Source organism: Plecotus auritus (assembly GCF_963455305.1).
Source record: "Plecotus auritus genome assembly, chromosome: 4".
NCBI classification, from domain to species: Eukaryota; Metazoa; Chordata; class Mammalia; order Chiroptera; family Vespertilionidae; genus Plecotus; species Plecotus auritus.
In genome coordinates this window covers 17877877-17899471 of record NC_137775.1, presented here as the reverse complement: position 1 = coordinate 17899471, position 21595 = coordinate 17877877, and the positions used below count along the sequence as shown (strand labels likewise).

Below are 21595 nucleotides of genomic sequence, written 5' to 3'. Positions count from 1 at the left end.
TGAGCACTGCAATGTGTATGCCACACAGGTTTGGACTCAGGGCTCCTTCCTTCTCTTTTCAACATACTCCAGGCCTGCATGTGACAGTGGCAGTACTAGCAGGTATGAGATGGATGATCCAAGTAAAGCAGGATTACCACTCTCATCACGCCGGATATGCCCCTTTTCCTAATGCAGTTTCAGATGCAATGGCTATTCTGAGAAACCGCTGAACACTGTGATTCCCCTTAACTAAAAACTCCCAATTCGTTTTTGTGTGTGTGTGTGTTTTTTAAACTGACAGATGCTAAGCCACGTCTCCATCTATTTTCTGTTGCCTAGCTGATGCCAAAGGTGCACCCATTTCTACCAACACTTTTAGGCTGTGTGTGTGTGCGTGTGTGTGTGCATATATATATATATATATGCACACACACACGCACACACACACATACTAGAGGCCCGATGCACAAAATTCATGCAAGGGGCTCGGCCCTCGCAGCACCAGCTGGCCCTCGCAGCTCCGGCTTTGTCCAGAAGGTCGTCTAGACGGTCGTTCTGCTGTTCGGTCTAATTAGCATATTAGCTCTTATTGTATAGGATATATATATGTGTGTGTGTGTGTGTGTGTGTGTGTGTGTGTGTGTGTGTGTGTGTGTGTATAATGAAAAATATTTCTCATACAGGGGAAGTGACCATTCATTTGACAAATATTTATTAGCACACACTATCTACTAGGCACTGAGCTAGATAATGGGAACACAAAGTTGAAGGAGACACAGAAACGTTATTTCATTCTCATCCCTTTACAAAAGGTTACATATAGAAAGCAAGGGACATTGGCACATAGTAGCTGCTCAATACACTGTTACTATTATTATAATCACTTACAAATTATAGTCTTTAAAATTACTACGTATTTTTAAAATAAAAATTCTGCAATATTGCCACCAATACTTACCAGTACTATAATACCTCTTTAGTTCTGTACGTCTCATCTCTTTTAACTGATTATTTTTTCTCTTTTTTTTCTCGTCAGTGATATATTCCTCTTCCACAGCAATGTTGCACTTGTCTTGCTCTAAAATGGCTGTATTAACATCTTCTTTCCCAGTATGAGTCCTTGTAGCCAAAGCTGAGGCTGTCTCTGCATTTTGTTTGGCTTGTTTTTTCTTTTTCAATCTAGGAAAAAAATGAGTGGAAAAACATTGGAGAATGATTTGTTAGGAGGAATTATATTAATTTCATGCTATTGGGATTTGAGAAACTAATTGATATAAAAAACATTTATGTAATTGTTAATTACACATTCTGGTTATATTTTTTCCATTCCTAAACACTTAAAAATTCTTACATAGAGACTCGTGGCCTTTTCTCAATTTTATATCCTTAATATTAATGTCTCAGAAAATTAATGGAAAGTGCTCCAGATCTGAGAAAAAACTAGATTGTTCAATAGGCTATTAAATGGTGAGTATTTTTTGTCAAGATATACAATTACCCAAATATATTGCCACATTTGCAGTGTTATATTTTTTAAAGTGTTTCTGGTTTTCAATGGACTAATAGGCAAGCACATCTATAAAAATATCCCTTTATTATGGCTCACACGCTGAGTATAAAGATTTGGCAGGGTCAAGCAGGTTCAGGGCTAATAATTCTTTTCCTTGATACCTATGATAGTGTACTGAAGAAAGAGCTGCATTTCCTGAGATGGAAAATGCCATAATGACAATATATAGTTATCATTATGATTACTAATAGCTGACACATTAATTAGCATATTTGATGTTTTCAATTCCACGCTCCTGAGTCACAGATGTACAGCTCAGTCACAGTCCGCTTTCTCTGACACATGGCTATTTCCTTTGTTCTCTTGAGCATCCGTACCATTCGTTGTTGGACATGGATAAGGAAATGTTTGGGGAGAAAAACAACTGTAAGATAAAACAGGAACTAAGGTTTGATTTTATGCTGCTTTGCTCTGTGATACTGGGCAAATCCATGGGGAGAGGCCCCCCAATGAGGCACAGCTATTGAACAGGGTCTTTTATTAGGATCAACTGAAATATGTGTCAACATATAACACAAACAGAAAGAGTAAAATGTCTCTTAACACAATCATATAACACTAGAGGTCTGGTGCATGAAATTCATGCATGGGGGTGGGGAGGGTCCCCTCAGCCCAGCCTGAACCCTCTCCAATCTGGGACCCCTCGAGGGATGTCCTACTGCCTAAACGGGATCGGGCCTAAATGGGCAGTCGGACAGCCCTCTCACAATCCAGGACTGCTGGCTCCCAACCACTCTCCTGCCTGCCTGCCTGACTGCCCCTAACCACTTCTGCCTGCCAGCCTGATCACCCCCTAACCATTCCCCTGCCAGCCTGATCGATGCCTAACTGCTTCCCTGCCAGCCTGATTGCCCCTAACTGTCCTCCCCTGCAGGCCTGGTTGCCCCCAACTGCCCTCCCCTGCTGGCCCAGTCACCCCTAACTTCCCTCCCTTGCCAACCTGGTTGCCCCTAACTGCCCTCCCCTGCCGGCCTGATTGCCCCTAACTGCCCTCCCATGCCAGCCTGGTCGCCCCTAACTGCCCTCCCCTGCCAGCCTGGTTGCCTCCAACTGCCCTCCCCTGCAGGCCTGATCATCCCCAATTGTCCTCCTCTGCTGGCCTGATCGCCCACAACTGTCCTCCCTTGCCGGCCATCTTGTGTCCACATGGGGGCAGCCATCTTGTGTGTTGGGAGTGATGGTCAATTTGCATATTGTCTCTTTATTAGATAGGATGAGAACTAAGCATGGTAAGGTATATAACAAATTCAGCCTTTGAGATAAAGGTCTCATAATCTAACAAAATATTTCAACTAGGCTGTTATTCATGGAACACTGAGCAGCCAAGTCCTTACACTTTCACTGGCTAATAAATGAAATTATAGCCTAGAAGAAAGGAAAGCTGGGGGAAAAATCATGGATGAATATATTTCCCATCTCTAATTTAGCTATCTTTCTATGTTTACTTCTTTAAAACCAAACAAACAAAACCACAAATCAAACAAAATTGTAGACTCGTAGAAAGGAATTACATTCACTAAACACATTTTATTTTCTATCCTCGGATTTTAAACTGTTCTTTTTCTGGTAAAACAGTAGATGGGTCTTTGCAAAATCAAGTCAGGTATCACTCCTAATAAAACAATTTCTCTCTCATCAAGATTTCTGTGTGAGTTGAAGTTAATATGCAGTAACTTAGACATACAGATCAAAGATCAGCTCTTTGCTTAGGAGCTAAGGTGAACTGATCTCTGTATCCAAAAGGATGTACTGATCTTGTTCTGATATACTAGCTTATCAAAACAAGCTGAATTTTATTACATATGTATGGTGCCAGGGGGGTACTGGAAATATCAGGAAGAAAACTTTGTAAAGTATATGATTATCTAACCACTATGCTTTACACCTGAAACTAATACAAAATAGTATTGAATGTAACTGTAATTGAAAATAAAAAATTTTTAAAATGCTCGTGATGAACCTTACTGCCCACTTCCAAAAATTATTCCTTCTAGGAGGAGAGGAAAGAGACATCAAAAATTAGTTCCATGTGGCCTGAGATATGTTGCTTTTTAATCTTCTGAATTTTTCCACTTTACGTTGATTTAAATGTCCTCACTTCAATGTCCTCACTCATATCTAGGGCATATATTTTGATGATCAGCAGCACTGTTTGAGGACATCTCATTAGGGACTGAATTTCACACTTGGAAATAAGAAAATGAGACACATTGTTTTATTCATTTTCTCCCTTTTCCACACAGACCATTATTGTCAATGCATATAGCCAAATATCATTATTTCAGGGGGGAAAAATGCTAGACAACAACAATACCAAACTTATTTAACAGAAAGTAAAGTACAATTTAGTACTTAAAAAAATAATTCTTTGTTGTTGAAAGTATTTATGTCCCCCTTTTTCCCCAGGGACCCCCTCCAGCCCACCCCCACCCCAGGCTATAAGTTAATACCTCACTAATTTTACAATCAGCTACATCTTTTTGGACTAGAGAGTACTTGATCGGGCAGGGAGGGAACAGGGGCACTAGTAATTTCACAGCTATTCTAAATCATCTCAGTTCCTCCCAAGATTACACTTTGACCTGGTCACTGGGCCCAGATGCTGAGCCCTCCGGGAGTTTGCCTCAGGAACGTTGTCCTTTTTCCAGTTCCAGGAACAGGATGGCTGTTGTGACATGCAGTTGAAGATCCTGGGAAAGATGCGCTAAGCACATACCCTCTTCCCCTCCCTTGCCGCATTCCTCAGCTGCACGCAGCCTCCTTTCCCCCCACTCCTTATATTCGGGCCAACTGGCAGGAGATGTTAAGAGCAGTTTTTCAAGGTATCATCCCTGCTGCTCTCTCCGATGGCCAGCAAATTGAATAAGTGAACATAAAAGACTCCAGCCCGCCTCTTGCTTATTGGCCCAGTAGTGTCCAGTTTCAAAATCCGCTGGGACTGCGAGTAGGACCTTTGCTTGGGTAAGTACCAGAGGTCCCACTGGCTGCCGGCCCAGGGGGTTCGGGGGGGCTGAAACCAAGGCTAGGAATTTTCCACCTTCAGCGCCTGCAACCTCCTGTGTTTTCAGGGGAGGCATCTGCTGCCTCGCAGCTGGATTGAGCCTGGTCAGCTCCTGGTTGCAAGCGGCTTCAATGGTCCTTGCCTGGTCTCTGCCCCCGACAGGCTCCAGGTGGTCATAGAGACGCGGCTGTTGGTTTCTTCTTGAGCCTGAATGGCTCCGAGTTACAGGGCACCCTGTCTGGCTGTACAGACAAAAGGGAAAGCCTTCGTCTGTCTGTTGGGCATAGTGTAATTATTGTATAAAGAAGTGTTTCTGTTGTTTGTTGATGTCTTTTTTTTCACTGTTTGTTTGGTTTAATTTGCTTGGAAAATGGGTGCAGTGGTTCAGTCCCAAAGGACAGCCCACTAGGACTAATCCATGTCTACCTATGACAAAAGGGAAAACGGTATTTTACTGGAATACTGCTTGGCCTATGCATAATTTAGATTCTGGAGAGAGGTGGCTGTTGAATGCGTCTTTGAATTATTATACCATATTACAACTGGAATTGTTTTGTCAAAGATCGGGAAAGTGGGGAGAGACACCATATGTAAAGGCTTTTATGTCAGTGCATAATTCTGATTCTGATGAAAATGAAGAAGGGACCAAGTTAATGTTTCAGAGAGAGGATACCGTAAGGATCAGGAAAGTAAGGATCAGGAATGGAAGGAGAGGGATGAACAAGAGGCTGCCTTGCGGTCTACTATTAAGGCACCTTCTCCGAGTGCTCCAAGAACATAAGAGCTTCCCCCCACCCTGGACTCTTAGGGGAAATAGGCTTGAGATGCTTGCCCCATCTCCCTCGAGGACGAAGCAAGGCACTCAATCTGGAGAGGACAAAGCTATTTCCCTGGCAGGGCAATTTCCACTCTGCCATCAGGAGCCACTGAAACTGGACAACCCACAAGACTCTACTGGGCCCACACCCCTTCTCTACCTCAGATTTGCTTCCTTGGAAGAATTCCAATCCCTCTTATCAGGATGATCCCATCAAAGTTACGGACCTGACAGTTTCTACTTTGCTACTCATAATCCCAGTTGGGCTGATATCCAGGCTCTGTTTAACGTCCTTCTAACTGGGAATAAGAGGGGATAGTTTGTGACAGACTAGAGAGGAAGCACCCCAGCTCTGTCAGGAAGATCCGGCCATGCTCCAGTGCCGGCAGGAGCTATCCCATTAGTCAAACCCAACTGGGATCCTAATGACTGGGGACTGCCCCGGGTGGAGCATCATCAGAGATGCATTATAGGAGGGTTCAAGAAAGGGGTCCCCAAGCAGAAGAACTTGAATATGGTACAAACAGTCCAACAAAAAATGGACGAGGATCCTTCTGCTCGTCAGGAAGGACTCTATCAGGCCTACTGGAAATATAGACACACACAGACCTCCCCCCCTCCTTCCCAACCAAAAAAACATTTGCATTGTTAACTGGGCTTTTATTAGCCAAAGTGCTCCAGATTCTAGGAAAAAGCTACAGAAAGATGAAGGGGCTTCTGGGGATGAATCCTTCTCAACTAGTTGACATTGCCTTTTAAGTCTGTTAGAACAGGTAAAGTAAAAAGGCCCAGATGGCTAGAAACCAAAGGCCGAAGGCCAGAGGGCCAACAGGAAAGAGGGGGGGCGGGGGGAGAAGAAACCCCTTAGGCCCAGATCAATGTGCGAACTACAAGGGTAAAGGCCACTGGAAAAATAAATGCCCAAAAAAGGAAGGTGTTCACTGTGATGTTAAACAAGGGAATGGACTCTGAGGAGGTCGGACAGGCCCAGAGGCTCAGCGGCTTCAGCTGTTGATCTCTATCCTTCCCCAGGAGCCTCGTGCAAAACTAGCGGGGGCGGGGGGGGGGGGGGGGGGAGGGGGCGCCTCTGATTGATACAGGAGCCAATACAGGAGCCACCTCTTCTGTCCTCCATGCCCCTCTAACTAAACCTTCATCTCAAACAGTGGCGGTAACTGGAATCTCTGCCTTTTTGAACCTGTTGGAATGTGCCACTGGTGACACAAGTCTAACTCATACATTTCTATGCATCCCGAGTGCCCCATCCCTCTTGTAGGGCGGGACCTAGATCACCTTTCTCCCGGATGAGCAATAGCTCCATCTACAGGTCTGACAGGAGCATGTCTGGCAATGTCTTGTACAGGATCAAGGAAAGCCCGAACCTGCCCCAAAGCCAGCTGAACTAGAGGCCCAGGCACAACCATTCGAATGGGTTCAGGAGAACTGGGGAGGGCAAAACGGGCTTTACCAGTCAAGACTGACTGGAAACCAGGGACAAAGGTTCCCCACAAAAAGCAATACCCTTGAAGGAGGCACTTGAGGGGATTCGTCCACTTATTCAGAAATTTCTTAAATTTAGTTTGATTTGACCATCGCTCCCCATACAACATCCCTATGTTGCCAGTAAAGAAACCTTAAAACAGAGGAGTACCAGTTTGTCCAGGACTTATGGACCATAAATGGGATTCCCCAGGACATACATCTCACTGTACCCAACCCTATACTTGGATTAATGGGATACCTGGGGACGGTGAATGGTTAAAGATGCTTTCTTCTGTGTGCTGGTTTACCCAGACTCAACCACTTTTTGCCTCTGAATGGAAAGACCCAGAGACTCTGGTCAAGACTCAGTACTGCTGGACAGTCCTCCCCCAGGGCGTTAAAAATTCTCCCACTGTTTTCTGGGAAACACTAAGCCAGGACCTGGATGAGCTACAGCTCCAGAAAGGCACACTGTTACAACATGCGGGCTCTCCTCATCACTGGACCCATGTATGAGGACTGTTTGAAGAATACCATTGATGCCCTCAATCATTTAGCAGACGGTGGCTATAAAGTTTCAGCTTCAAAAGCCCAGATTTGCACACAAGCTGTTACATTTCTGGAATTCCTCCTAGAATCTGGGAAAGGAGTTTAATAGGGGACCACAGGGAAACAATTATTCAAATACAGTCCCCTAAAACAAAGATACAATTGAGAGAATTTGGGGGAATGGCTGGGTACTGTCATATTGGGATTCCCAACTTTGGACTCTGGATTAGGCCCTGGAAGGGCCAGAGGACAGTCCCCTTGAATGAGTCAAAGAATGTGAATGGGCCTTTGAGGCCTTGAAGGCCCGACTGGCAGTGGCATCTGCTCTGGGACTCTCAAACCTGTTGAACCTTTTCCAGCTTTGGAGCATGAAAGGAAAGGAGTTGGAACTGGGGTCCTCACTCAGACTTTTGGGGGCCACCCCATTCCAGTTGCTTACTTGTCTGTGAAATTGGACCATACTGGTCAAGGTTGGCCAACATGCTTAAGAGCGGTAGTGGCCACTTGTGAGCGCCTACAAGAACCAGAAAAATTCTCTCTTGGTCAACCAGTTACTACTTTGTGCCTCACCAAGTTCTTAGTCTACTGGAACAGTGAGGAAATTGCTGGCTGACAGCAGGAAGGATGGGAAGATGCCAGGTGGTACTCCTACTAGACAACCCCAATGTCTCTCTCAAAACTGTGAGTAGTACTCTTACTCCTGCCACACAGCTCCCTACCCTGACAGTACCACTTTGTCTCATGACTGTGTGGAGATCATGGACAAGGTGTATTCTAGCTGGTCAGATCTCCAGGACTACCCACTAGAAGGGGCTGACTGGACTTCATTCAAAGATAGGAGGAGCTATATAGAACAAGGGGAGGGAAGTGGGATATGCAGTGGTCACGCTGGACAAAACAATGGAGGCTAAGGCACTGGCTCCAGGAACTTTAGCACAGAAAGCTGAATTCATTGCTCTTACTAGAGCACTAGAATTATCTAAAGGAAAACGTGTAAACATGTACGCTGACTCTAAATATGCCTTCGTAGTCCTGAATATGCATGGTGAAGAGAGAGGCGGCTGTTACCAGCCAGCAGAAAGGACATGAAACATGCGCCAGAAATTTTGCGTGGTACAAGCCATTCTCGGCCCTACCCAAGTGGCGATAATACACTGCCCTACACATCAAAAACAGACAACGGGGGCAAGGGGGAGAGATCAACCAAGAGACTTGCGTGCATGCATATAAGCATAACCAATGGACACAGACAACAGAGGGTGAGAGTGAGGGCAGGATTGGGGGTGGGGGTGGGAGGGTCAATGGGGGGATAACCACACATTTGTAATACCTTAATCAATAAAAAAAAAAGAGAGAGAGAGAGAGAGAAACAGAGAAGCAAAAGGAAATTGGCAAAGGAAGCCCATTTACTAGTCAAGCCTGAACTGAAACCAGGTAAAAAATGGCAAAGGAAGCAGCAAAAGGAGAATATTTACTGCCACTAATACCCGCATTAGATTTATTCACGTTTCAGCCAGAATATTCAATTTCAGATCAGAAAAGAGCCGAGAAATGGAAGTTCAAGGAAATTAACGATGACTGGCAAATAAATGAACAAGGGGTTATCCTTCCGCCTGAACAGTTAAGAGAAGCATATGACCTGAAGCATATTCATGAGGCAACCCATTATGGAAGAGATACCTTGTCTGCCTAGATCAACCCCTGGGTCACAGGTCCAGGAATTGCTCAGGCAGTTCGTCAAGTCACAGGCTGGTGCCTCCCATGCCAGACAAATAATCTCAAGGCAGATCCCCATCAAAGGAAGGAAGGGGGCAGTGCCAAAGCAGTCCCTTCGAGGACTGGCAGAGAGACTTTACCTAGATGCCAAAGTCTGGGGGTTGAAGATACTTACTTGTTTCTATTCACACATTTTCAGGATGGGTCAAAGCCCTTCTGAAGGAGATTATTCCTCGATTTGGATTCCCTAACAGCCTGCCAAGTGATAACGGACCTGCCCTTGTTTCTCAAGTAACACAGAAGGTCAGTAAATTCCTCGGTTTAACTTGTAAATTACATACTGCACGGAGACCACAGGCCACAGGAATAGTTGAGAAGATGAAGCATGCCTTAAAGAAAAATATAGCTGTGTCAAGAATCTCACCTACATTGAGATCAGGTGTTTGCCAACTGCCCTGCTCAGGATGCGAATAGCTCCCTGAAGCAGGATTGGCTTAAGTCCCTAGGAAATAATATACGGGTGACCCTTTCAGGCCACTATAGCAACAGGAGGTGTATATATAGATCATGATATGAAGGTTAAAAATAAAAATTATGTCCAACATCTTATTCAAACATTAACTACAATTGATGATTTGGCATGTACTAGAGATCTTTCTGTCACAGGTCCACTCAGTACTTTGAAGCAAGAGACAACGTCTTACTCAAGACATGGAAAACTGGATCACCAGAAGATCCACTGGGAGAAAGATGGACCAGGCCAGGGGATGTCCTCCTCACCACCCCAACTGCTTGGAAGCTGGCAGGAAAAAAAGCCTACATCCATCACACCAGAGTCAAAAGGGCACCAGAGGAAGAGTGGACCGTCAAACCCTAGGAGGACCTAAAAGTCGTCCTCCAAAGACAGCCCTTGTCCTAATCCTGGTTTTGCATCTTACCATCCCAGCATCAGGAGAGAGAATCCCTGTGAAGAGAGATGAGAATATCTGGGTCTATTTGGCAAGGAATGTTCTTAATGTCTCTGACTTTTGCCTTTCGGGTGGAATTTCTGTAAAACAGACTTTCACGTCCGGCCTAATCGGAGTTGGGGCACCTATTGCTAATATAAAAAACTATACTCACTTTAGGCATTTTAGAAAAGAGATAACCTATTGGGACCTTTATGCGGTAGGACCAAGTGTCCAACAAAAAGACAAGGACATGTTTTCTCTGAAGATTGCAGCAGTAGTCCCCAGCGGAGAATGTCTGTATTTCACTGGATGTACTAGGTACTGTCTCTCCTTGTTTCATAATTATAACATGAGCTGTTCTGATAATTCATCTATCTCTTACGGAAGTGGACATACCAGATTGCCAGCCGGTTGGTTCCTCATATGTGGTCTCACTGTTTATACCTATATCCCCGCTAACAGCACAGGGGGGCCATGCTCTTTAGGACGACTGACTGTTCCTATGCCTCAGAAACACCCCATCATCCGAGATGAACAATACCTGTCGCTGACCCTGCCTGCAGCCTGCAATGACAACCTTCACTGGTGGAGCCCTGCTGAATATGTTTCTTTTACCTTTTTTGTCACGTCGGTCATGGTAACTTCTCCCCAAGTAGAAAAAGGTCGGCTGGCTTGCAGCATCGTCAAGGCCCTTAACACCACTGCCGGGGCTGTAAGTGCCATAAACCTAGAACTAGGTCAGGCTGGGGAGGCAGTCCTAGAACACCGAGCGGCACTTGACTACATACTATTACGACATAATCGTGGGTGTGATCACTTCAAAGGATTATGTTGTTTTAACCTTTCTGACAATTCTCAGCTGACAGAACATGACACTCAGCAAGTCAACGAGACCATCTCCAAGACAAAGCAATGTGAAGGCTTTTGCGGGGTTGAGCTATTCGTTATAATTTTCCTTCCTTTATTTTTTGTAGTTTGTTGTTGCTTTCTATATTTTTTCCATTTTAGGTCCTGCATGTGCAGCGGCAGTAACAGGAGCCTCTCCTGCTTCCGCGGCAGCGTTAAGGACCCCTTGGGGGATGTCCAACTGCCAGCTTAGGGCGCAGACTGCAAGAGGGCTCAGGCCGGGCTGAGGAACCCCCCTCCCCTCCCCCAGTGCACGAATGTCATGCACTGTGCCTCTAGTAAAAAAATAAAAAGCACTGCTCTTTGATTTGGAGCTAATGGCCCATGAATATAAGTAGAAAATGTCAAAAATGACCAACCCTGAGGGCAATATAGTATTTTGTTGGTTTCAGTTTTTTGTATTTCATTTTGAAATGTTTTTACTGATTTTTTTTTGAAGAGAGAGGGATAAGAGAAAGTAACATTGATCAGCTGCCTCCTGCGGGGATCAAGCCCTCAACCTGGGCATGTGCCAGACTGGGAATCGAACCTGTGACTTCTTTGTTCAGAGGTCAATGCTCAACCGCTGAGCCACACCGGCCGGGCTCAGTTTTTTGTTTTTTAATTTCCTTAAGCATGCCAACCACTACGGTGTCTCATTTTATTATTACAGGTGAAGAGGAGAGATTTGATCTGTCTAACTCTGGAGAGTATGCTAATGAATGGAGGAAAAGAAAATCTACTTGGGCCACTCCTGTATAGCTATGGAAAAATGGCTGAATGGTCAATAGGGAAGGAGAGGGAGGGGGGCAATTTTATTTAAATTTATATAATTTGTTATTGTTGAATATTTTGCACAGCAAGCATAGATTCCTTTTGTAATCATAACATCAATACATGTGTAAAAGTTAAATATCTGCAGCTATGGCAACATGTCTGTAAATCTCTGTATTTATTCTCCCCAGTCCAGCTATCGCAGTGAATTGCTGAACTGCAGCCCCGCTTCCTTCCTTATTGGGCGGCGCTGGTCTGTCTCCCTCAGGGGACCTTTCCTAGGTTCTTGCTCATGCCTGTTCCGCTGCAACCGTGTCAATGGACTGTTCTGACCTTCAGGGTGTAGGCTGTTCTTTTCCTGGTTGCCTAAAAGTGACTCTTGCCATTTTGGGATTCATAAAAATGAGGTGCATGCCAAAACCGGTTTGGCTCAGTGGATAGAGCGTCAGCCTGCGGACTGAAGGGTCCCAGGTTCGATTCCGGTCAAGGGCATGTAACTTGGTTGCGGGCACATCCCCAGTGGGGGGTGTGCAGGAGGCAGCTGATCGATGTTTCTCTCTCATCGATGTTTCTGACTATCTATCACTCTTCCTTTCTCTCTGTAAAAAATCAATAAAAATATATTTAAAAAAAAAAAATGAGGTGCAGCCATAGCCAGGGACCTCATTGTTCCTTCGTAGGTATGCATCCTTGGGCAAGTCACTAAATCTAAGCCTCAAGTTCCTATCCTTGAAAGGAAAATAATGGTCTGTGATGACTAAACTAAACAGCACACAGAAAGCTGACTTTAACTACCAACAACAGTCTGTTCCTGGTTCTCGAAAGAGCTCAGCCCAATAGCCAGGAGTTATGCCTCTGTTGTCCGGCAGCTGCTGTCATTACGTGGGAACTTCTCAGCATCTAAGTAAATGAAGTGGCACATAAAGCAGTAAGAACACAACAAAGAAGGTATCTGATAGATTCTAGATGTTAAAATTATGTGTTCACACTATTTTTCTCAGTGTATATAAATAATTTTATTTAACTCTGCTAGGAATTTAGTCACCAGTACAAAGCCATTTCTTAAATATGTATTTTTTATTGCTTTCAGAGAGGAAGGGAGAGGCAGAGAGAGATAGGAACATCAATGATGAGAGAGAGTCATTCATCGGCTGCCTCCTGCACCCCAGGCATATGCCCCGACCGGGAATCGAACCTGTGACCTTCTGGTTCCTAGGTCAATGCTCAACCACTGAGGAACATTGGCCAGACCAAAGCCACTGATTATTTATAAGAGAACATCACTTCTAGTATTCCACTTCACTTGGTGATTTCACAAACAGAAGGTCAGCTTGCAGTCTCCAGTGCAAATCCCCAAGGGTGATACATGCCAAATAAAATCACCCTTAAAGCCAGAGGTGGAAAAATCATTTTTCAAAGGTAAATCACTGTTGAAAATTCTCTCTTGAAACTATGACCAAATAAAACCAAACAGTTTAGGAGTAATCATTGAAAAAATCTTCAGATGCTCCTGATTCTAGGGCCACCCTTTATGCATTCTTTTTTTTCTACTTTGTCTAACTTTGATAAGATCCCCCACCCCCAAGAGAATTCATCAGTTAAACTGGAAACACCCTGGTTCCAAAGAACCAATGCAGTTAAAATAAGAGATCCTTTGGCTTCAGGTTCAATAACTAGCGATATATCCATCCAGGTGAACAAATAAAGACACATAATAGAACTTCCCCTGACCTCAGGAAACAATGCCTTCTAACAAAGACCCCTAAGTTCAATATGATCAGGGACAAACCACAAAAATTCCCATTTTAAAAATCCTCACCCCAGGACATGCTTGAGTGTGTGTGTTAGAGAGAGAGAGAGAGAGAGTGTATGTGTGTGTGTGTGTGTTATTAATGATTTTTGGAGAGAGAGGAAGACAGAGAAACATCGACAGGCTGCCCCATTGATCGGCTGCCCACCCCCCACCTGCCCAGATCTAACCACAACCCAGGAATGTGCCCCGACCTGGAATAGAACCCACAACCCTTGGGTGCATGGGACGATGCTCCAACCAACAAAGCCACCCAGCAAAGGCCAAAAATTTCCCTTTTTAAGGAGTTCTTTGTGCTATTAAGACAGTGATGGGGTCAGCAATCATAGATACTCTGTTCATCAAAGGGCAGGTGCCAGGAATGGGTGCAAACTGTCACCCTTCCAGGGGAGCCTTGGGTGGGTTCATAAAGAACATTCAGAGAACCTTACATGCCTCCCCCCCCACCCCCCCTCCCTAGTACCGGGATGACAATGGCACTGTCACTAAAAGGATGCAGAGTGGCAGAGTGTGTAGAACATTTGCCTTGTGTTTATGAAACAAGACAGGCTTTTGTTGCATATACAGATTGCCTGTGTGGGAGGGAATCTGGTTGCCTTTTCTAAAAACCAGGATGCTGAGTCTCAACCTGAAAACGCTTGCTATAGAGAAGTCTGGGGCACAGACAATGATCACACATACCTCCCTATAAACTGAGGAAGGGAGCCAGAAAGAGGAACTTGCTCCCAGTGATAATAGAATTGTGTTGTCCTAAGAGGAAGGAGCAAAGTCCAGTAAATATGGCATTTAAATAGCAGGAATTTTATCAATCAAGAACAAACTGATAAGCTAGCAACACAGAAGTTCATTAAAAAATCTGCCAATAGTAACGTTAAGAAGTGAAAACGTATTTGGGAGTTTTAAAATTCTCTTTAGCTTTACAATGTTATTCTTTATGTGGTTTATTTAACTTAATATAGTTAAACAAAACGCTTAAAACAACACGCATTTATGCTTAGTCTGGAGGTCAGTTGTCTGAAATCAGTTGCAAGTCCACACCACCCACAGAAAAGGCTCTTTTCTTGCCTTTTCCAGCTCCCAGAACTGCATTCCTTGTGGTCCCTTCCTCCACCTTGAAAGTCAGCAACATAGTGTCTGTCTTCGATGTCACGCTGTCTTCTCTGTAGTCACCTCTCCCTCTGCCTCCTTAAACGGCCTCTGACATTGCATTTAGAGGCCCACATGGAAGATCTGAGATAATCTCATTTTAAGATCCTTAATTTAATCATATTTTCAAGTTCTCTTTTGCCATATAAGGTAGCATTCGCAGGCCCAGGAATTCGGGCCTGGCTACCTCAGAGGGCCATTATTCAGTCTACCACACTGAGTAAATTAGCTTTTGTGTTAGACATAATTGTATACTGAGCATCCTGTAACTGTAGGATCTTAGTCCTCCATGTCCAAATCATTACTACGTCTACACAACGCACTGTGTTACTTTAAGAAGTTCACTGCTGGCAGTGACTGGAGTTAGCACATGATTCTAAGGAAAAGCGCAAAAAAGTTTACTCAGGACTCTCCTAAAATCTCAAGGTGCAATATTATAGATACTCTGCTTTCATTTTATGTTGGGTGACTCCAAATCAGCCTCTTGGGAGTGGGGATAGTGTAAGAATTTTTAATAGGATTTCTAAAAGGTTATATATCGTTTTTATATCTGTTTACTTCACTCTTCCCTTAAATCTGTCATTCAGTGTCTGCAATCACTTACAAAGCCAAGGAAATCTTCCAAATATTTTTTCTTTTATTAGAGCTAATTAATGTGCCTAGAAATCTTTTTGTCAGTTAATTTTTTTTTTTTAATATATACTTTATTGATTTTTTACAGAGAGGAAGGGAGAGGGAGAGTTAGAAACATTGATGAGAGAGAAACATCAATCAGCTGCCTCCTGCACACCCCCAACTGGGGACATGCCCGCAACCAAGGTACATGCCCTTGACCGGAATCGAACCTGGGACCTTTCAGTCCGCAGGCGGACGCTCTATCCACTGAGCCAAACGGGTTAGGGCTGTCAGTTAATTTTTAAAAAACATATGTTTTACTCAAAAGGAATCATATGCTCAGACTCCCCAATGACCTTTAGAGAAAACAGCATTGGAATTATTTCAAAATGACATTAATATCACAGCACCACAGCAATATACTTCAGGGACACAATTCTTCTGGAGAAACAGAAAGGTTTTGATTTCTTGAAGCCATTTCAGCAAACTAAAGCATAGCTACCTTAAAAATTTTCCTGCATAAATACACTAATGTCAGGGATTCTAGTCTCAGATTTTTACCTAATTCCTTGTTAACTGCTTAACCTATAGAAGAATGGAGAAAAATAATGGCTAAAAAAAAAAAAAAAAAATCCTGAAAAATAATCAGTTTAGTATATAAATAAATGTTCTCCTGAAAGTGTAGTGAAACATAATATGGGCGACCAGCAAAAATGGCCTCTTGAGAGAAAACAATGATGACTGGCATAAAATTAGAATATGTTCTAACTCAACTTATCTCCCTCCCTCCCACTTTTAAAATACAGTCTAATAATTTGTAACTGCTTTTGAACAATATTAGACATACCGTATACTTATCCTTTTATGATGTTATTTCAATGTCATAAGTTAGAAGTGGCTTCATAACTTGTCCTGTCATTATGGGCACTTTCAGAAAGAAGAATCTAACATCTGGTATAAAAATTTTAAAATTATTTTGGCAGATGCCCACAATTTAGTTGGTTTACATCCAATATGTCCATTCAATTTCTTAGAGGTATTTTTCCAAGTGATAGATCCTGGCTGTATCCTTGGCAAGTGACATTGCTCAAAAATAGGATTCAGGGGATGGGAGACTGGTGATACCTACCTTGAAAATGTTCCCTTTTAAATCAGTGTAGAATTCTGGGGGGACTCACTCGGGTGTAAGGGTGCACCAAAACAGATTTTTGAAGAAAAACCCTGGCCTTGCTTTCATATATCTGAGGGCCCATCTCTAGGGTGATGACCACCCAACCACATGGCAGTCTTGGTCCGGCTCTAAAAAAGCCTCATCAGTGATCAGTGCTCAAGTATATTAGTTTGCTCCTCACCAACCAAAAAGAACACCTGTGGTATAATAAAAAGTACAAATTTTCTTTGTCCCTCCATGTCCCTGGCACAGAGTTCCTGGAACACTGGTCATCTCCAAAATGGTAAGAATGTCTTTTGTGTGCTAATAAGGTGACTCCCAGTACCTTTGGGTGTGGAGGGAGACAGATAACTTCAGGAAAGGGGCTGATTACCAGAAACACCAAGTCTTTTTTTTTTAATCCTCAAGGACTTTTTTTTTTTTTTTCCATTGATTTTTAGAGAGAGTGGAAGGGAGAGGGAGAGACAGAGAGAAACACCGAGGTGAGACACACACATCCATTGGTTGCCTCCCGCAGGCCTCCGACAAGGGCTGGGAGCTTGCAACCCAGGTATGTGTGCTTGACCGGAATCGAACCCAGGACCCTTCAATCTGCAGGCCGATGCTCTATCCACTGAACCTCTATCCACTGAACCAAGCTGGCTAGGACTCAAGTCTTTTTTTTTAATTAAATTTATAGGGGTGAAAATGGTCAATTTTTTAAATTTAATTTATTGGAGTCAAGTCTTGATTATAAGTTTAGGACTTACAGTCCTACCCCCATATCTTGAAAGAGGTATGGAGAGAGGCTGGAGATTTAGTTCAATCACAAATGGCCAATGAATTCATCATGCCTATATAATAAAACCTTCATAAAAACCCTTACATGACAAGGCGTGGAGAGCTTCTGGACTGGTGAACACATTGAGGTACAGGCGGGTGACGTGCCCTGAGAGAGCATGGACGCTCTGTACACTCCCACCCCCACACTGTGCTATGCATCTCTTTCATTGGGCTGTCCTCAGTTATGACCTTCACAAAACATGGTGCACCGATGTAGTGTTTTCCTGGGTCCTGTGAGTCATTCCAGCGAATTTCAACCTGAGGAGGGAATCATGGGAGCTTCCAAATTTGTAGCCAAATCAGACAGAAAAATGGCTTAACTGGGGACCTGGAAATTAGGACTGGCGTCTGAAAGTGAGGGCAGTCTTGAGGGACTGAGCCTTTAAACCTGTGGAGTTTGAACCAGTTGGTGTCAGAATTGAATTGAATGGTTGGACACCCCGTTGGTTGTGGAGAATCAGAGAACACCAGATTCTAGACTTTGCCAGAGGACCAATCTTGAGTACAGCAGAGAAGATGGAAGTGAGACTGATAACTTTTACAAAAAACATGCACGCTAACCTTTTCTCTGTTCAGAGGTGGATGACTGAATGCCTGCTGGTATGTTCTACTTGGCCCACAAGCACTTCTTAAAAATCCAAATGACTGAATGATGAACATTTAAGTGGGGACATTTCACATAAAACGGGACTTCAGGCTCACCTTGAAGAATCAGAAGACAGCACAGCATGCTCTAGAACTGCCCGTGGCAGAGCAGGATGGAGCTGAGCAAAAGCAGCTGCCCTCCTCCCAAAGGGCATGGGCGGCCCAGTCCCACCTTGCCGTTCCCTACACGGCCCCGGCACCAGAGGCTGGCAGTTACACCTTAGTCATTCTTTCACATCACTTTGGTCCCTGAACGTCATTGTTTGCATTTTTTGCTCCAGAAGCATAAAGTTTTATTCTTGGGTCAGTTCAGATCATCAGAAAGCTGCAGTCTTGGACCACATTGTGCTGGCCCATTGCCAAATGTCTTCTACTGAGCATTCCATTGGCACCATGTCCTCTCATGTCACTGCAATAAATTGCTTTCATTGATGTAGTTAAATTCGCTACCACTCCATTTTTTAGTGTTCTTTTACAAAGGACGTGATAATTTTAGAGGTAAGGGCCAGGAAAGGCTTTGTCACCTGGGGAACTGTTATGTGCTGTACTCATGAAGGGGGAGAACTATGGAAAGGAGTCCTTTTAATTTATCACTGACCATGAAGTAATTCTGAGTCAACTACCGAACCAGTAGCATGCAGCTTGGTGTCCTACTTTTCATCCCAATTTACATGTTCCCCGGTCTGGACTTCCGATTTTTAATTAGCATTGTATAATTTCTTCATAAGGGCAACAAAGAGAGAGTATTTTTATAAACGGATAATTGCAGTCTTGTTCCTGTGTGACCTCCTAAGGGAAACTCTAGGTTTGATTCTAAGCTCTTTTCCTTTTCCCTTCTTCTGGGCTTATTAACACAAATGTGAGAAACGAATTAGGAGGGAAGTGGGAAAGGACATATAGTCAGAGAGGAAATAGAAGAAAAAGTACCTTAAAAAGATGGGGGCAAGAAGGGGAAAGGAAAGCGCTGCCTAGATTTGGGAACAGCTTGCGTATAAGATTCAAGAAGAAGGAGACTGAGTTTGGGCAAATAGCTGAGAGCTGTAAACAGTAAGAGAGATGGAAAAAGAGGATTTTTTTTTTTAAGTTCTACTATATGTATATAACACATTTGCTCTCCTCTTGGATATTTTCTGAGAGGTGAAGCTAATATTTGAATTGTTTTCAATTATTTTCTGTCATCCTTATTTTTGAATGTGACTCAGTGCTGGGACTGGGTATACATGGGTGACATATGTGTAGTTTTTTTTTTAATGTTTTTTTATTGATATTAGAGAGAGGGAGAAGGATAGAAATTTCGGTCGGCTGCCTCCTGCACAGTCCCCACTAGGGACTGAGTCCCCAACCTGGGCATGTGCCCTGACTAGGAATCAAACTCGGTTCATGGGTTGAAACTCAACCACTGAGCCGCACCGGCTGGGCCATATGTGTAGTTTTTATATAATGCTTCCAATGTTGTGGAATAAGGTAGGGTGTGAATGAATGAATGAGTGAATGAGTGAATGAACATATAAAAAAGAAAGAAATAATCTTTGGTCCTGGAATAATAAAGCAGGCTAATTATAAGTTGAGTTATCTATGTCAAATTTTGCAAATTAATAAAACCCTTGAATCTGACCATGTCACATGGGCTCACGGGGACCAATGTTGCAAGTAAAGTTGTTCGACACCCTTTCAATAGTAGAAATCAAACTGCACCCAACACCAATCTACTAATATAAATAATAATATAAGGTTTTGTAGGTGAACAATTAATTACCCTGAGACCTAACAATTCCCCTACCACTCGAACACCTGCCCATGTCCCCCAGAAAAACAAAAACAAAAAAGTGGACTTTGGGTTCATTAACTCTTCTTCCTAACTAATACCTCACTTGGCACACTGAGGTTAACAAAGTACATTACATGCCATAAACGGAGTGATTAGACCACCCTCTCTAACAGCACTCCTTACCGAGAAACTTTCACTTGGACCCTACTGTACTTTCTTCCTGATGTTTTAATAGTTGTTGATAAAAGGCAAGGTAATTTCTCTTAAATATTTGTTTGTATAGTTTTAAATGTTCTGGTCTCCGAAATTCTTTTCAATTTTCATACGCATTATGAGACTCTTTCAAACCTTTACAATACTGGAATAATAGTCTTCCAAATTTCCTGTGGATTTCCATGTCCCCACTTTAATCCACAGGAAAACTCAGCTGGACTTTATTTTGGCTGAGATTAAAGAAAACTTCTGAAGAAAAACAAAATGTAATGATTATAATATTTCATAAGATGAGGGAAAATAAATATGTTTTTAACTATTACTGAGACTCTCTGCAAAGAGTATAATAGCTATAGTTCAAATGAAAGTCAAATTTAAAAAGTTTCATTGCTGTTTATATGGGTTAGGACCGTGGTCGGCAAACTGCAGCTCACGAACCACATGCGGCTCTTTGGCCCCTTGAGTGTGGCTCTTCCACAAAATACCACGGCCTGGGCGAGTCTATTTTGAAGAAGTGGCGTTAGAAAAAGTTTAAGTTTAAAAAATTTGGCTCTTGAAAGAAATTTCAATCGTTGTACTGTTGATATTTGGCTCTGTTGACTAATGAGTTTGCCGACCACTGGTAGGACAAAGAAGCTCCAGTCAATATGAAACCCACGTATACATTACAATTTGCATAGGTAAAATCTAAAATTCAGCATTTATCAACTGTTATATCCTTAGTAATACTACTATACACACTAAAAATAAGGTGCTCTTCATCAACATATTAATTTTTGTATTTTCAGATATTGTTTTGAGGGACATGTGATGTTAAAGAGAGCAATGAATTGAGTTTTCAGAATTCTAAATAAAGCTGTTACAATATCAAAAATTCTAAAGTGGTAAAATAATTTAAGATGCTACAATAATTACCTAAGCTAATAAAAATTATCTTTTCCATTTTGTTTTCCAAGAAGCATACATCATAAAATCCCAGGGAGGAAAGCTCCTTAAAAATCATCTCATGGAATCATCCAATGAGGGAATTAACTACTATATTTGCCGATCTTTCTAGAAACTCACTGAGACTCAACATACATCATCCTTCTTTCTAACACGCTAACTCCAGCGCCTAGTTCAGTGTCTGACACACTCTAGATAACTGGAATAGGCTGTGGTTGGCCTCCTTACAATCTTTTACTCCTTGTTCTGACATCAGAAACCCTTCTCCAACTTTTACTAGCACATCTGGGAAGGACTCCACCCCACCTCTAGGAATGAAATCCTTGACCCAGACTGTCCAATCAAAGGACTGAGGCCCTTCTCTACAGCTGCCCAACGGCAGTGATTATGCCAAGAACCGGCACATGTTCTAAGTTGGTCCAATCAGGGTGAATCTCAGGACGGTATCAACTACTGGCTTGTTAACACACTCGCTTTGCCTGCTGTTGCCAACTCAAGGGGTTCCTGAGTTGGCAGTTTAGTAAAATCTAAGAAGGACTACAAAAGAATGAAAGAGCTTAGATACAGAAAAACTGAGTCATGATGACATTATTTGGGCCCAAATTATTTCTCTAGTGAAATCTAAACCTAACCCGGGCCTTTTAACTTATGTGTTCCAATAAATCCCAAACTCCATTTTCCCCCTAAGCTAGTTTGATCTGTTTCCTGTTACTTGGTACCCTCCTCCCCCAAGG

The 21595-nt window shown here is 43.0% G+C and overlaps 1 protein-coding gene across 4 annotated transcripts in view; it reads right to left on the bottom strand.

Annotated features, from left to right (window-relative positions):
* NCOA7 (nuclear receptor coactivator 7) overlaps positions 1-21595 on the bottom strand; it is a gene marked incomplete at its 5' end in the record, with an annotated part of 115838 nt that overhangs the window by 56932 nt on the left and 37311 nt on the right. For all 4 annotated transcript variants that reach the window (XM_080666966.1, XM_080666968.1, XM_080666965.1 and 1 more), the window contains one exon: positions 941-1161. In XM_080666966.1, the coding sequence (XP_080523092.1) occupies positions 941-1161 (221 nt within the window). The remainder of the gene's footprint in view (positions 1-940; positions 1162-21595) is intronic.